The sequence below is a fragment of the Myiozetetes cayanensis genome, unplaced genomic scaffold (genome assembly GCF_022539395.1).
Source record: "Myiozetetes cayanensis isolate MyiCay16 unplaced genomic scaffold, myiCay2020 scf12, whole genome shotgun sequence".
In the NCBI taxonomy this organism is placed as follows: domain Eukaryota; kingdom Metazoa; phylum Chordata; class Aves; order Passeriformes; family Tyrannidae; genus Myiozetetes; species Myiozetetes cayanensis.
In genome coordinates, this window is record NW_026086826.1 from 4,530,761 (window position 1) to 4,545,832 (window position 15,072).

The window sequence follows — 15,072 nt, forward strand, 5'->3', positions numbered from 1 at the left end:
AGAAAATAAATAAATAAATAAATAAATAACAGAACTTGTTTCAGACAAATGTGAACTCCATTCTGCTTTGTATTTCAAAGCATTCTCAGCTCTGCTAAATGTAAGAGTGCCCTACAAATCAGATTGCAAATATCATTAAAAGTCAGAGTTGCCTAAGTGGGGAGGAAGTATTTTGCCCCGATGGTGCAATCCATAAAGAACAGCGACACCGATGAGGTTTTTAATTCCTATATTAATGATCTGTTGGAGTAAGGCCTATTTATTACTACTTCTCCCCACAGCCCATGCCCTATAAAAGCATTTGCTAATTAAGTGACAAGGACTAGGATGACAGCAACTTGGCACCTCAGTACTCAAAAAATCATTAGCAAGAGGAAGACAACTGTCTGGTTAAGTGGTTACCATACAAATCCGTCTTAGCAGTTGGCAGAAGGGCTCCAAAAGGCTGAGACACACCAGCATGAGACAAATCAAACTCACAAGACTTCTACTTTGACTAAGAAAGCACCAGCACCCTCAGGATTTATGCCTCATCTCAGTTCTAGAATGGTGTTTCTTCCTACTCCTGACAAGAATCAGAGTAGAAAGACAGATCAGAACCACCTCGCTGATACAACCCTAGAGCTTGAAATGAAGTTTCAGAATTATTCTATCCTTCTTGGCCAGTTTATATAATACCCAAAGTGACTGTGTTCCCAAACAATTAGCAGTTTGTTTCAACACTGTAAGTTCACAGGAGAGACCCTAAGCCTCAAATATCTCACTTCTGTCATCTTGAGTAAGGTGAGAGTTTCACCCATAGCCAAAAGGGAAAGATTTTCAGCCTAAAAATGAGACCAAAAGGCACACATGGACAAGAAGAGCTGCTGTCTGTCTTTCTAAACAGGCATCATGTCACACAGGGAGGGCAGGGACAACTCCAATGGCTCTATCCCACTGTGGGAGAGGAGCAGTGCCCACACCTGGTGAGGGAGGATATGCTCTGGTCAATTGGGTGTCACTCGTCAGTCACAAGGATGTTCCCCATGCCCACAAGATCAAATATTAGATCTGTATAACCCATAGGTAGGGGGATCCACTTACTCATTTCCTAGTCCTTTTCCACCCTACAAGGATGATTCCTGCCACTGTGTAGATGGAGAAGGAATGAGGAAAGCATTTACAGATGATGGAAGGAGAATCTTCCAGATGTTTTCTCACTTCCCCAGTCGATTTTTACCATCACTTTGCAAGAAGCTTCTGCCCTTCCAGCTCAAGCAGGTAAAGGGACTGTCCACACCCATCATTTCCACAGGAAATGAGAGTAGTCTAATCTATCACTGGAGGCTTTTCAGTCCAGTGTGGTTATGATGCAATCACCCCTCTCCTGCTCAATAAAACTGATTCTTCAGAGATACCCGCTCCCAGGTATCTCCCACTGCAGTGTCTCCTATCAGCATTAAAGAATAGGTTGAGGAGTTGTCCACAAAGAATGACAGAAAGTTGCTCTTGCCCTGGGACAAAAGGATGAAGGGGACATTGAAGCCTTTTCCCTACCCTGTGCTTTTAACTCCACAGACCTACAAAGCAAAATAAAGCACAAAAGCTGTACAGTGTGGTAAGAAGGCCTAAACAGTAACCGAAATGGCAAAGCTTGATGTAAGCAAAACTTGCAGAAAGCAGTTATGCCTACTGGGGAAGAACCAGTTTCCAGGAATACAAATAAGTGCAATTATCTCCAGTATGGTATTACTGACCAGAGGAAAACTCTTGTTACTGCATTGTAAGTCCAGGAACATGATACACACACAGCATTAATCAAACTATGGCTCCATCAACACCAAATCTCATATACAACAGTTCCTTTAAAGAAAAACACCTACAACACAATTAGCCTTCTTATCTTCCCCTACACAAGTTTTCTGTCTAATCAGGTGGTTTTATGGGGATATTAACGTCACCTTGAAGAATGTTGGCCTGAAGTCTGGTGACAAAGCAATGAAACTGTTAAGAAAAATCCAGAGATGTATTAAGAGCCAAATTCATCTCTTAGTTTGGTATTAACAAAAAAAAGAAGCTTCTTCCTGTTGTCAGTTTATGCTGAGAGTTTTGAAATAATAATAACAATCAAAAGGATATGATAGATTAAGAAAAGTTTGCCTTCAATTGAAGTGCCCAGAATCTTTTTGATTTATACTGACAATTAACCCCTTCCTCCTTAAAATAATTCAGCAGGGAAGGTACTGGCTTGACAGTCTTCAAGACTGATATCCCATTTGTGCAGCAAACAGACACACACGGAGGAGAAAGTGAAAACTGGCTTGTAGAGCCCTGGGAGAGTGCTGAGGCCCTGCCCTGCAGGAGGAAGATCTGTTCCAGTTCTAATCTTGGCCATTCTGCAAAGACCAGCAACAATGCACAGATTCACATTGAGGTTTAAAACATTTGGACAATTCAAATATTGCAGCACCTGTTTATCTGATAAAACCCAAGTTAATAAAGATTCCAGGCCTGGAAAGCGCTGTCTGCAAGTTCTGAGACACTGGTTTCCAACACCTCCTCCGGTGGGATTCGCTGAGCACGGGCTGAAAACCAAACAGCAGCTCCCTCACCTTCAATTAAGATTCTATTGCCTTTTTTCCTCCACCTTTTCCATCTCCTCTTTGCAGTCATCCTCTCCTTTGGATCTGAACTGGCACTGCCTTCTGTGTAAGCTCATTTATATAACTACTCAAATATCTCCTTCCTTCCTTCCACACATTCACAGACATTTCACTCTTATGACTAAATGCCACAGGAAAACAGAACCCTCTGTCAGTAATGAGTTGCTAGTAGAGTCAATAAGCAAATAGGAAGGACCAGCTGTAGAAACAACTCAAACTGGGAGGTTCTAGCTATAAAAGGATCCCTTAAAAATAATAAATTATGGCCTGGATACACCAAAGAAGGTTGTAGAATGTTATATAATGTAAGTATAAGGTACAAGCCAAAAGTAGCTGCCAAGAACAGATCACAAATGCTTATGCCTGGCTTACTTAAGGATACTGCAGCAGTTCTTGTAACATCCCTTCCTTGCTTTATATTAATTTTAAATTTAAGTGATAAGATTAATTAAGCAAAATGCATACTTGTTTTAAAACAGCAATACACACAGACTTCTGTAAGGCATCTGACAGTGCCACAACCCACTACAATCACTAAAAGTCATAAAGTACAAAAAAAAAAAAACCCCAAACCTCTCACTGAGTCACTCTGGGAAAGGCAGCTCAGTAATATCTCTCTAACAGCTCTACCACAGCCAAAGATGTTCCAGAGAGCAAGCCCACCAGCTGACAGTGTGCCCATGAGACACAGTACCATAAATCTACCACTATCTGGTATCAATGTTAGAAGAAACAGAACTACCAGTTTTATCCTGGGTACAAGTACTTGAGAAAAAGAATATATATATATATATAAAATGTGTTCTTCACAGTACTCCCAAGCACACCACACCTCCACATCAGCCCCGTTTCTCCTTTCACATTAGACAGCTGGATGCTGCTTATCTTGAAAGCACCTCGAAGACATTAAATAAATACGAGAAACAGGATCCCAGCCCCAGGTTCAAGGTCCGTATTTGGACAGGCACACCTTCCGTGATCACTCAGCACTTTTGAAACGTGGAGAACATAAATTCGACCACACAAGGAAAGACCAACAACTGACTAATGAATGCAGGACCATCATTCCTGAGTATTCAGAGGGCTCACAGTACAAGCACATCCAGCAGGAACACCCTGAGGAGAGTGACCCTTCAGCAGACACCACCCACCTCATTGAGTCACCCAAAAGTACTGATGCCCTCTCTTTGTATTTGTACTTGAACTTGCACCCTGCCAGTGCCAGTTTCATTATGTGTGGAGTCCATACATCACCAAACGGCACTGGCATTTCCACCTATCTTTTCTCAAGGGTTTCCATGTCACATCATCACTAAGATTCATCCTATCTTATTTCTCATACGGCTTCAATGCACCTCTCTAGACATCTTCATAAATAAGCCAAACAAATGTGATCTAAAAGGAAATACTCTGAAGTGGCCACGTAAAACCATAATCAGATGAGTAGCTTGTGGATCACAGGTAAACTGCTAAGATTATCAAGACTGAAGGAATCCCTTGAAAAATTAAGAAATGCTTGAAAGGGGGCAACAGCAAAAAAAGGTAAAATCTGCTGCACAAGTGCAAAAACAGAAAAACTGTGTAGTCAGAAGTTGTCCAGAAAGGATCTCAAGTTATAGGGGATCATAAACTGAGCACCTAACACATGGTGCTGACAGTAAATACACTGAAATGGGAGGGCTGATGTTCATCTCAAAATATTTCTTTGGAGGCACCCACACTCAGCTGCTTGGTATTTCAGATATAAAAGGCATTTGTTTTGCATTGTGTTTTATGCATCTTATATTCACCTTTGCCCAGCCATCATTAAACAAGTATTTCATTAACTGATTCAAACTAGATTGCTAATATTTTGACAAAATTCAGTTTTTCTAAACTAGTTTCTGTAACACCTGGTACTCAGGTGAACATGAATTTGAAGTGTTATAGTGATGGCTAACACAATCAAAATGCAAGTTTCATACTCTATGCTGACTAAACCACAAAGTTCAATTAGTTTATGAATAAAGGTGCAGCAGAAATGCTAAGAGATCATTCACAGCACATATGACCATTAACATAAACATCTGAGCTGTAACAAGTTAAGAGAAGGCAACTTCTATCCAGTGCAACAAACTACTTTAAATGGAGTCTCCACAGAAAAGGATGGAGGGGAAGAAATCACGGAAAACAATTGTCAGTCACAGTGCAAAACAAAAATTCCAAGCCCTCAAAACAGGCCAAGCATTCTTTGCTAAATCAAAGTGAGCCCAATGTATGATACTCACAAAACAACAGACAAATACATTACTGAAAAAGCTCTGGAGACATGGGGGGGGTTGAGACATCTTTGCTGGTTTGAAGGGAAGGCTTCATTGCACTTGTAAAGTTACTTACACAGCCAAGTCTAGAACTAGCCTGGATTTTCCCCAAGTTCAATCATTTAGCTGGGAGCTGCAGACAAGCCTGAAATGTAACTGTGGCAAACCACGAGGATCTCCTTCCTGGAAGCACATCAAGGTTCTTGCATGAAATCTGATCATCAGCAGAGCAGGATTAATGACAGAGGTGGCCAGGCTGATAAAGCACCAGAACAGACACCTGCTTAAGTGAGCTTGGAACTGCACCTACGATAAGGTCACAACGCATCTCACCCCTCTGGGCCAAAACTGGAGAGACGCTTTGGTCGAAACTGAGGAGAAAGAAAAGGCTTTAGCACTCACTGACTCCCTGCAGGAGGACTGTGCTTGCTTCTGGGAAAACAGGCACCAGATACTGAGACCACCAGCCCTGCTCCCAGAGCAATGCCAGCGAGTGCAGACCCCCAAACAAACAAAAAACCCCAAACAAACATCTACCAAGCAAACCTTTGTTTTCAGTTGTTACACAAGCTGGCTTTATAAAGAAATTATCTGTACCGAGTCTCCTACACACCCCAAATAAAATTCTTCATGTCTACCCATTTGAAAGAATGAAAAACTCGTGTGAGTGAAAAGTAAAATTTCACATATCTAGCTGAACAGAAAAACTTCTGTGGAGTGACTTGCCTTTACATAAGAGCCAATGTATGCATGGAGATCTGAATGCCTTTGGGTATTAAAGCAACCTTAAAATAATTTTTCTTTTTCTAATTCAGGCATCTATTTACAGCAATAAAACTGGATAAAAGGTTTATGGATTTAGCTTAAAGAAAAGAAAAACCCACATGAAGTGTCATGGAATGGACATAATATATTGTAAGATAAAGTTTTCTGGCATTTCCCTTAAATGGAAATAACATGGAAGGCAACTTCAGGTAAAGTCAGGGACTAGGACAAGGAAGCAAATTATCTTTTTGCCTGCCTGAAAGCCTGGAGGTCAACTCAGTGTCCTGTTCTTCTACAATAAACCTCCCCAGAACAGTCAGAGTAGCAGAACCACCAGCACTGTAAAACTGGGGGTGCCTGTACAGTTTGGCAAATTGCTTTAGAAAGATCTTGTCCATGTCCAACATTCATAGCAGCAAGTCACTGACAACATCAGACTTTCTCATTCATATTACTTACATCAAACCAATCCCTGCTGGAGTTAGAAGTAAATAACAAGCAGCAAAGGAAACAGAAGAGCAGCTAATTGTATTTCAGTGCAATAAATGCCGTGGTTTCAAATTCAGTAACCACGTGTGAATCTCCCCAACACATGCAACTAATGCTGAGAGGCAAAGACTGCCAAAGGAATGTGCACCATCCCACAAGACCAATAAACTAGCTAAATTAAAGACATTTACACTTACATACAGAAGAACCAATAACTATCAGTGTTTAAAACACTAATATATATATAATATAATATAATATAAATACAAGAATGCAAAAACACACGACAGAGGTCCAAAAATAAACCAGTTCTTTTTAGCTTGCTCTGTTTCCACCAAATTGCTCTGTAACTCCCCAAATAAATTACAAGTGACATAAAAACGGTTGGAAGAGTGACAGAAGAAATGTTTGGGACCTGAAAGTTCTTCACCACTCCTTCTTCAGCTGACACTGTGATACACTCTCCTCATCAAACACCAAGCAACCAACACGAAGAGAGGGGAGAAAATAAATAAACACACACCTTGAACACCTCAGAGAAGAAACCAGAGCCGATTTTCTCACATGTGAAGTCATCGAGACGAGTAAGTCTGGAAAAGGCACTTATCAGGGCTCTGTATGAAGAGGTACAAACTCTTCCTATCTGGGATGCAGTCCCTTCTCCAGTGCCACCCTCGAAGTCTTCCGTGCGCTCCAGGCGTGGTGGAAATCCCGCGATGGAATTCCGCTTACTCCGGTCCATTTTGGAAACAAGGGTTGATCTCACTACGGGAGGACTTCTCACATCTTAGGTAATGTGCTGTCTTCTCTACTCTTGCTGGATCCTAAAATACAAGAAATTGAGGTTGCCATTATTGTGAACGTGTCTAAGAAGTCTGGTGGGACTCCCAACAAAGTTTGCACCAGTTTAAGGGAATAAAAAAAGAAAGAAGATATCCAGGTAGAGGCAGAAAACAAACAAAGAAGAAAACCAAACCACCAAAACCACCACACAACAACAGCAATCTAATGCACTTGTCCTTTAGAGTCATGGAAATACACTATGCTCTGGCTATTCCGAGATGAATAGGGTTGGAACTCAAAATTTAACCGGTAACAAACAATTTTCACTCCCTTCCCCCCAACCTTTTCTTTGTTTTACTGAAGTTCTGGTTGCTAAAGCAAGCAACTAAGCAGGAGGAAACCCACAAAATGCAACATTTTATTCTACTTCAGTTGCAGTTGGTGACCAATCTACTGCTATTGCAAGAAAGAATTTCACTTTCAGGAGTGAACAAAGGATCCCTAATTATAAAAAAACAGATCGACTTTCAGTTGACATAAGGAAAATTATCAGCTGAGGCACCAAAACCTTTGTTTTTAAAGCTTCTCCTTGCGAGTGTTCCAAGACTAATTCCTCACCTGGTAGGAATACAAGTTTATACCCACTGAAGACCCAGACCCCAAATTTATAAAATTACCTACAATCCCGCTACAAAACTAAAGTATTCTTATAAGAAACTGCCCAAATTCTCCCCACAAACATACTTTTAAAAGCTATATTAATTTCAGTTCAACTGAAAACACAGGAAACAAGTTACCTTTGCCAAGTACGAGAAAGGGAAAAACAAAATAAATGGAGGGGGACCAACAATTTTATTTGCCTTTTCAAGAGGATGATGAAGTAATCAGGGTGACTCTGGAGCCCATCAAATTCAGCTTGGACTGGTAAACTTGACAGGTGGCCTACTTTTTTTTTTTTCCTCTTTAAACCTTAGACTTAGGAGGTTATTTGTCTTTTCCAAACTTAACTGTTCATTTACAGCAGCTTGGTGAGCCCCTACAAGCCTGAACAAAGTGAACAGTCACAAAGAGATTCTTCTCTTCCCCCTCACCTTGAGGCTGAATGAAAAACCAGAGGGACGATAAGGAAACAATAAAATACATAAATAAATAAATAAAGGGGGACAAAATAACCACAGAGCAGGCAATTACACATCTATTTACACAGATGTACAGAACCTGAACAATGCACTAAATTTGAAAAGCATCTCAAAAACAGGCACACCAGCTGTTCCCTGAATGTACAGCAGTGCTGCTGCACCCATGTTTTGTATGCAGCCTATTTTTTAAAGATGCTCTGTGCCAACACAGCAGGCAAACACAGAGTCCTTCCCTGCTGTCAGAAACCAGCTCTGTTGAACTGCCTGGAAGGAATTTCAGGTTGTCCTCTCCAAAATTGAAGGGTGTTCATTTCAGACATCTCAACACCTCTCTAAATGAATGCTGGTGGGTATGAGAGTTACTTACCACGGTCTGATTATGAAAAATTTCATCTCTATCAAATGCCACATCATGGTATTCCTACAGAATTCTGAATGCAGACTCCCACGTGCCTGAGTTTCCTGCACTTTCTGACCCTGTGTTCTTGCCCCAGGAGCCCTGATGGTCTGGAATGCACCATGGGATGGTAAAACCTGTTACATCTCCTCAACTGAGAAAAATAACCCAGAGAACTTCCTCAGCTATATAGACAAGGTGCCTAGGAATTTCTAAGGCATGCTTAAATAATTCCTTTTGATTTGAAAGGGACAAACTATCATTTGGTTGCTTTTCAAGGGGATAAAGAAAGAACTGTCTGTGGCAGGGGGATAGACAGAGGAAACCGTGGTATTAATTAACAATTATTTTTCTGGAGCAGGAGATGCAAGTACCTTTGGAGACTGACCAGAAAACCTGGCAATGGAAGAAACAATTTTTTAGAATTTATTTCCATCAGAGTAGCACCCATATGCACTAGATGTTTGCCCCCAGAAATGCACAGCCTGACACCGTGGTATCACCACTCCACCACAGAAAGTGCACCCTGGAGCTTGCAGAGCCCTCCCCACACATCTGGTGAGACAACAACACCTCCACACTGCAACCCAGCAAACTCAAGACTGGAAGCTCTCAGGCAAAGCAAGATGTATGCAAAAACAAAACAGGGAAGAATGGTGTTGCCTTCACTAGAAAGAAGATACCGAGTTAGATAAGTGATATTAAACAGGAGGAAAAGCCTCACTCTCTCAAGTATCCAGATCCCATTAACACAGGGGAGTCTCAACACAGTTTCTCAATCTATTTAACAAACAAAATCTCTCTGGCACGCAGTATAAATACCAAAAGGTTTTGCCATCTGGATTCCCAAGTAACCCATTCCTTCATTTTTGCCTGTTAGAGGTTGCCTTATTTCCAGACAGCCACATGAAATTCTTGGAAATTATTAGGAGAGAGCTCCACTTGTCTCTTCCCCTGCCCAGGATTGCATAGACGGAATTAGAGGAAAATTTCAAGTGGGTGCAGTTCCAAGTGGGCCTCCTGTCATTTTGGCCAATTACACTAATGATCACATTCTCAATGAAATCAACCAAGGTTTAATTGACTGTCAAGTCAGTCTGAGGTACTTTAATTAACCATACAAGGTAGTAAATTAAAGTGCACTGAACAGAATCCAAGACTATCCTGACTATACTCCAGTGAACTAAAAGGTTGTTGGGTGGGATTTTTTCATACTAAGGTTCAGCATAAAAACTCTTAAGTTGTTCTCCATAGGCAGTTAAAAAATAAAAAGACACTAAATACTTAAAAAAAAATTTCCTAATGAATTCTCAGCTTTCAGCACAATTTTTCTGACATCTTTACACAAAAAAAGTGCACCCCACTCTGCCAAGACAAAAATAATTCAGAAATGCACCTCTCAAAATGTATATCTGCCCTATTCAGTAATTTCTTATATTACTGAAAAGTAAAATTTCAGCATGTTTCATGCCCTGCCACATTTTCATTTTTTGCCTGACCAAAACACACCTTGAAGAAAAAAAAAATTCCATATTAATATTATAAGATCAGTTTCTTTGCTGCACGAATATATTGGTTTTTTTTAATGCAGAAATTACTATAAATACAGCTACTATCAGCATTAATTTGGCTAATTAGAGGTTTGCCTTTCAAAACTAATGCCTGAATCTGTAATTATTTAAAGATGGAAATCCCACAACGTCACATCAAGTTATACCCTAAGCATCAGGGTCAAACTAACAGGTGGCATCTGTTAGCCAGTTCTTAACATTTTATACTTCACAGACATAAAAATGGCTAAGGCTCCTCAAATTCAAGCAGCATCCCTTTAATGCCTCAGGGGTATAAAACAAGATCGCTCCAAAAAAATATTCCAACTCATTGCTAAGCAGTTTTCTGTCCCCGGGATCTGTATAAATATGTGCATATTTGCACTCAAATGTCAAACTCCTAATTTCCTAAAAGATGGCCTTAACAACAACAACCATTTTTAGACACCGAAGGCTGTCGCTGGGCACTCGGCCTGGAGCGCAATAAATCAGTTGGATGCATGTTATTAATCTGAAAAGGTTTTCTGAAGAACAAGATGCCAAAGCTTTGACAAAAGTCACTTGCCAAGAGTTAACTATTTAAACTCGTAGTCTGATGTAGCTTCGACAGCCAGCACTGCAAAAACATGAAGGAATTAAAGGAATTCCACTGACAAATGCCACTGGATAAAATAACAACATGAAGGGAGGAAGACTTCACCACAGCCCTGTGTAAACTTCAGAAAGGCTTCAAAAAGCGAGAAGAACAAAACCTTCCAAAAACTGAATTGACTGTGAGGTCATCAGCCTGGAGAAAAGAAAAATAAAAACAAGGGGGAAAAAAAAAGTGTTTGAAAACGAAACACAAGAAATCAAACCAAACAGGTAAAGAGAACCAGGCACTCAACAGTTTTGTTCTCAGCTGCTGTCACCTGCTTCCCCAGCAGAGGGAAAGTTCCTTGGTTTGGCCATAACTCAGCTCCTTGTCCTTGGGAGAAAGACAACATCAAATATTTACAGCTGAGGAAGATTCAAGCACCAAAACTTGCCCCATGTTGGGCCCAGCTCATCCTGAACCTGCAAGTCTTCTTTGACTACTTTACAGGACAAGTCTTTGAGTTCACTTTGTAGTCTCAGTTACAACACTGCACTTGAACAGGAAAATACCAATATTTTGTATTTCCACTTAGGTAACCTTTTGCTTTAATTTCATCTCCCCTGCTCAGCATAGTTCCTAGCTCTAGCCAGTACTGTCAGAGCATAAACTTCCCACAAATTAGGGCTGGCATTCCTCAGAAGAGACCTGCATTAGCCCTACTACACCACTCCAGAAACTGGAAGTCTGCTGAACTGCATCATGGTTTTATAATGCAAACAAACCTCCACAAGAGGCTGAGCTGAAACAAACAGGTCATTTATTTTGTGACTGTAGCCAAGTCTGAAACGAGTAAGGGAGACTTGCCATTAACCTACTGCAGAGCTCAGGGCCAAGGTTGTAGGTTTAGAAATATTTTCATCAGGCACAGGCATAAATTCTGGCATAGGCATATTTAGAAGGCAAGTAAAACTGAGAGGAGAATATTAAAAACTCACAAACAAACAGAAAACCACTTGGTCCTTATGCCCACAGTATAAGGGCCAACGTTTTCCGGTGTCCAATTACAACACAAAACTAAACCTCTACAGAAGGACCTTGCAACAATCCATTCCTCCCCCAGCCTGGTTTTAGTCACTCCAATCCACAGTGCAGACAGGCTCTAGCCTAGTTACAGAGCATCCTTAGAGTTAAATAATCACTCAAGTAGATCATCTACAAGACACAGCTGCTGCTTCAAATGGATAATTTTAATATATTGTGTTTGCTTAACAAAACAGCTCAGCAAAGACACTGAGAAGCTGCTCATGCCTCCCAGGTGTCAGCAGGCTGACATTTCCAGAGCTCTCAACAAAAACAAAGGGAATCAAAGCCTTCTAATACCAACAGGTATTGTAGCATCTCAATAATCCAGGAATTTCTCCCTCAGCCTCTCTGGGGCCCAGGTTTGCAGCTGAGGGCTCAGCTCTATTAGCACTGGGGGATTCACAGGAGATGGAAACCAACTTTCTGTTGTTCCAATGCAGCCAGGGAGACAATCCAGCAGAGCAAAGGCAAGGAAAGGGAATGGTAATGCCTGAAAGAGGGATGAACACACAGTAAGCAGGCTGAATTTCCTACCTGACTGACCTTTCTTGGACACGATCTTACACTTGTACACCATCGCACAAGGCAGTCAGGATTTGTGTTTTTCCAGCTAAAAGTATCATCTCCACAAATATTTAAGGCACATTCTGTAGTCTACCCTTAGCAAACACCAGACTGTGTTACTGGTTTCACCTTAGGGTGAAACACCCAGGGCCTTGTTTACTTCAGGTACAGGCTGCACAAACAGAACAGCAACGCACTCCTCACTAATCTATTGACGCGTTTTTGAAGCGAGAACGGGGCTTCCTCAACCCCTTGCTGCGAGGGCGTTGCAGGCACTGAAGTCTGCAGGTATTTACAAATCAACCTGGAGCTCCCTGGGTACCACGGGAAACACGGCTGGAGAGTCACAGACCCCGAGTGCACAAGGTCAGCCTTCCAAAGCAAAGTTCTCTCAACTCACCCCACTCCCGGCTGCCAAAGTTGTTCCAGTTCTCTGGCGCAACCGGCAGGACAGTCATTCCAAAAAAGTGGCTTAGCCACCACCAGGAATGTGTTCAACTTAACAAAAAGTGACAGGATCATACGAAAAGAGGCTTACAATCTAAGGCAGAGAGACGGCTCGGCAACAGACAACAGATGGAGCCAGTGTGATACAGTTGCCGATTATTAGATGGACTTACTGATAAACACACAACTTCAAATGAAGACATTGGGGAACTAATAAGGAGAGAATGGGCTTTAAAAAAAAAAAAGAAATAATTATGAACATTGACCTTCTTTGATCTTGCCTAGCAAAGCACTTGTTTTTGTGCCAGGCTGCACGATACCAGGCTGTAAGGATACAATAAAGAGCTTTGCCATTGTGCAAATGCGTGGTTGTCTGCTGCAGGAAGAATACAGAAAGGGAACCTATGATGCAAGTGAACCACAAGCTTCATTCTTTTCTGCAGCAGACACAGAGGCAACAGTCCCCTCCTTTAAACCCTGCATTTCTTTCATGGATTTGTGAAAGCATTTGCATAAAGAATTACACTGGCAAAAGGAAACATCTAGAACTGGAGGGCATGAACAGGTTACAGGAGGCCTATACCAGCAGAACAGCTCATCGGGTCCAACTCTGCCCTTCCACAGTCACAAAAATATTAAGCACCGGAGCAAGGACTGCTCTGTCCCCGTCTCCTGCTCAGCTCCCACTGTCAGCTGGTCATCCTAATGAAAGGGCACTAAAGAAATTCCAAACCAAAAACACAGGAGAGCACACACTTGCCACCAGGCACAGGGAACACACCTCTCTGCCCTGCCTGCAGTTCAAGCTACTCGTTTTGCATGCAAGCTTTACACGAAGACAAACCCAAATGGACAATGGAAGTACTCAGCCATGTCTGCAGCTGTACACTGGAAGGATCAGAAAATGACATTTTTATTGGCATGCAACAATGATTTGCAAAGATGGTGACTAAATGGAAAGGTTTATGGCTGGTCCACAGGGCATATCAGAGTTTCTCATAAAAAAAATCTTATCTTGGGCTGTAAATTCCACTGCCTAATTAGGTCCATGGAACTGTAAGTCTGTTGGTTTTGCAGACAATAAAGTATGCTGGAACTCTGATCTCTATTAAAAAAAAAAAAATTAGTTGAAGCACAAAGGCTTTTCATAAACTAGCCTAAATACCAGTTGTAGCTGTTTTTAGCGGGACAAACAGAAAGGTGCAAAACTCAATACAATTTAACTCAGTACTCTACAAACCCAATTCAGCACTCTCGAAACCGTAGCTTTCAGCTACCAGGGCGCCACTTATCAGAACACCCAAGTGGAAAGTCCCCCGGACTTGAAGCCAGTGCAGTTCCCACCCCCGAAGGAACCGGCACCAAGAGTGACCAGGAGCATTTACACAGCACCCTTCGTGTGCGCACGGACACCCAACACCCGAGCCCGTCACTAACGCGTGACTTTTCAACAGCAAAGCCCGAGCCCAGCCCTGGCACCTCCGGCACAGCGACCCTTCCCAAGGCAGCCCCTGCGCCCGGAGCGGGTCCCGCCTGTTCCCGCAGCCCCTCCGCGCACCTGCTCGGCCGGACGCCCCGCTCCCCTCAGCGCGGCGCGGAAGGCGGTGGGACCCCCCCGGCAGGCACGGAGCCCCTTTCCCCGCAGCGGCCCCGCTCCGCCCTCACCGCCCCCGCGCCGCTCGGACCTGCCCCGCGCCGCCCCCCGCGCCGCCCGTTACCTGAGCGGCGGCGGCGGCGCCGGCACGGCCCGCGGGCGGCGCGGGTCTCGTGGCCGCATCCCCGCCGTGGCCGCGGCCCTCAGCGCCCCGGCGCGGGTCGGCCCCGCCGCTGCGGCCGGCGCGGGGGCCCCATGTGAGGCGGCAGCCCGGCTGCGGGACCCGGGGCCGCCACCGCCGGCTCCGCCCCCGCCCCGCCCCCTCAGGACGGGCCCCGCCCACCGCGCGGGGGCGGGACGCGGCCGCGAGCCCGCCCCTCTCCCGCAGCCAATCGGCGCCGGGTAAAGCGCGATGGACGGAGCCGATCGGCCAATGGGAAAACGAGAGACGGGCGGAGGGTCTCGCAGGCAGTCCACGTGAGCGCGCCTTTTCGATTGGTTGTTGACGTTTGAGGGACAGGCGGTCTGACCAACCGCAGGAGGGACAACAACTCCCGAGAGGAGAGCGGGACCAGTGGCAGGAAAGAGAGGGGCGTTGCCGGGGGCGCCTCGCTCTCATTGGCCAGGCCTCGGGGGCGGGTTAAAAATGAGCCAATCAGCGCAGAGGGCGGTGACGGACGGGCGGCAGAGCCAATGGCCGCGCGCTGATGGCGGCGGGGCCGAGGCTGTCAGCGGGATGGGG

At 43.7% G+C, this 15,072-nt stretch overlaps 1 protein-coding gene across 1 annotated transcript in view; it reads right to left on the reverse strand.

Annotated features, from left to right (window-relative positions):
• The window catches only part of TESK2 (testis associated actin remodelling kinase 2), a 75,813-nt gene extending 61,225 nt beyond the window's left edge, over window positions 1–14,588 (reverse strand). Inside the window, exons 1-2 of the mRNA XM_050306934.1 lie at window positions 14,455–14,588; window positions 6,720–7,020 (exon numbers count right to left, since the gene is read on the reverse strand). Of these exons, the coding sequence (XP_050162891.1) occupies window positions 6,720–6,938 (219 nt within the window). The 5' untranslated portion in view covers window positions 6,939–7,020; window positions 14,455–14,588. The remainder of the gene's footprint in view (window positions 1–6,719; window positions 7,021–14,454) is intronic.
• Window positions 14,589–15,072: the final 484 nt, after the last annotated feature.